The 840-nt window shown below is 45.6% G+C and overlaps 1 protein-coding gene across 1 annotated transcript in view; it reads left to right on the top strand.

Annotated features, from left to right (window-relative positions):
- LOC101855789 overlaps nt 1-813 on the top strand; it is a gene marked incomplete at its 5' end in the record, with an annotated part of 16,239 nt that extends 15,426 nt beyond the window's left edge. Inside the window, 1 exon segment of the mRNA XM_013082377.1 lies at nt 339-813. Coding sequence (XP_012937831.1) covers nt 339-615 — 277 coding nt within the window.
- Nucleotides 814-840: the final 27 nt, after the last annotated feature.

The raw sequence follows: 840 nt of genomic DNA on the forward strand, positions 1-840 counted from the left end.
TGGGTACCCGGCTATAGACAGCGAAAGATCGTGTCAGTTTGTTAGTGTTTGAGCGCTTAATCAGCTGCTTGCACTGTATGCTTCCCGGGAAGCTGAGAATGTTTCGGAGTGTTCTATGGTCTGCTGGGGTAATAATATAGTGTAAAGCGCATATAGCCTGCTGTTGAGAGGGGATATGCGCTATACAAATGCTATTTATTTATTATTTATTATTATTATTATTTCTGTCCGTCTGCCTGTTTTCAGTAATTTATTTTTGTCTCGTCTGATCTGACAACACATTGTCTGATGTAGCCCTAAAGCGTTATTTTCCACTCCCACCCTGCCTTGTTTTTCAGCCTAGCTTCTTCCTTCACGGGTCTGGTCGTCGGTATGATCGCGTGTGTTCAGGTCATGCCTTACATCACCCTGGGCTTTCACTTGGGCAAAAGAAGACTCCCGCTGGTTATCCTCTCCACCGTTCTTCAGGCGATCGTCTTCACCGCTCTGTACTTTACTCTTCGTTCCCTCCAGAACTTCCAGCAGTGTAGCCAGTGTTTCACACCGGAGTGTATCCGCTACACGCCCTTGATGTGTAGGACGTACTACGTGACGCCGTGGGGTATCAGTTACTGACATGTGCTGCCAGACTCACAGACATTCTTAGCTTCTGGAGAGAACGTAGTTGCTGGGCCTACTGAATCTTAAGGTGTAATAATCGTCATATTTTGTTATAGGCCTCTTCTCAAACCAAACAATACAAAACATAATTTAACTCGACATTTCAAATTTGAAGACCGAACCACCCGCCTTTGTCATCACCAGGAGAGAGAGGGAGAGAGAGAGAGAGAGAGAGAGAGA

Source organism: Aplysia californica, unplaced genomic scaffold (genome assembly GCF_000002075.1).
Source record: "Aplysia californica isolate F4 #8 unplaced genomic scaffold, AplCal3.0 scaffold00171, whole genome shotgun sequence".
NCBI lineage: Eukaryota > Metazoa > Mollusca > Gastropoda > Aplysiida > Aplysiidae > Aplysia > Aplysia californica.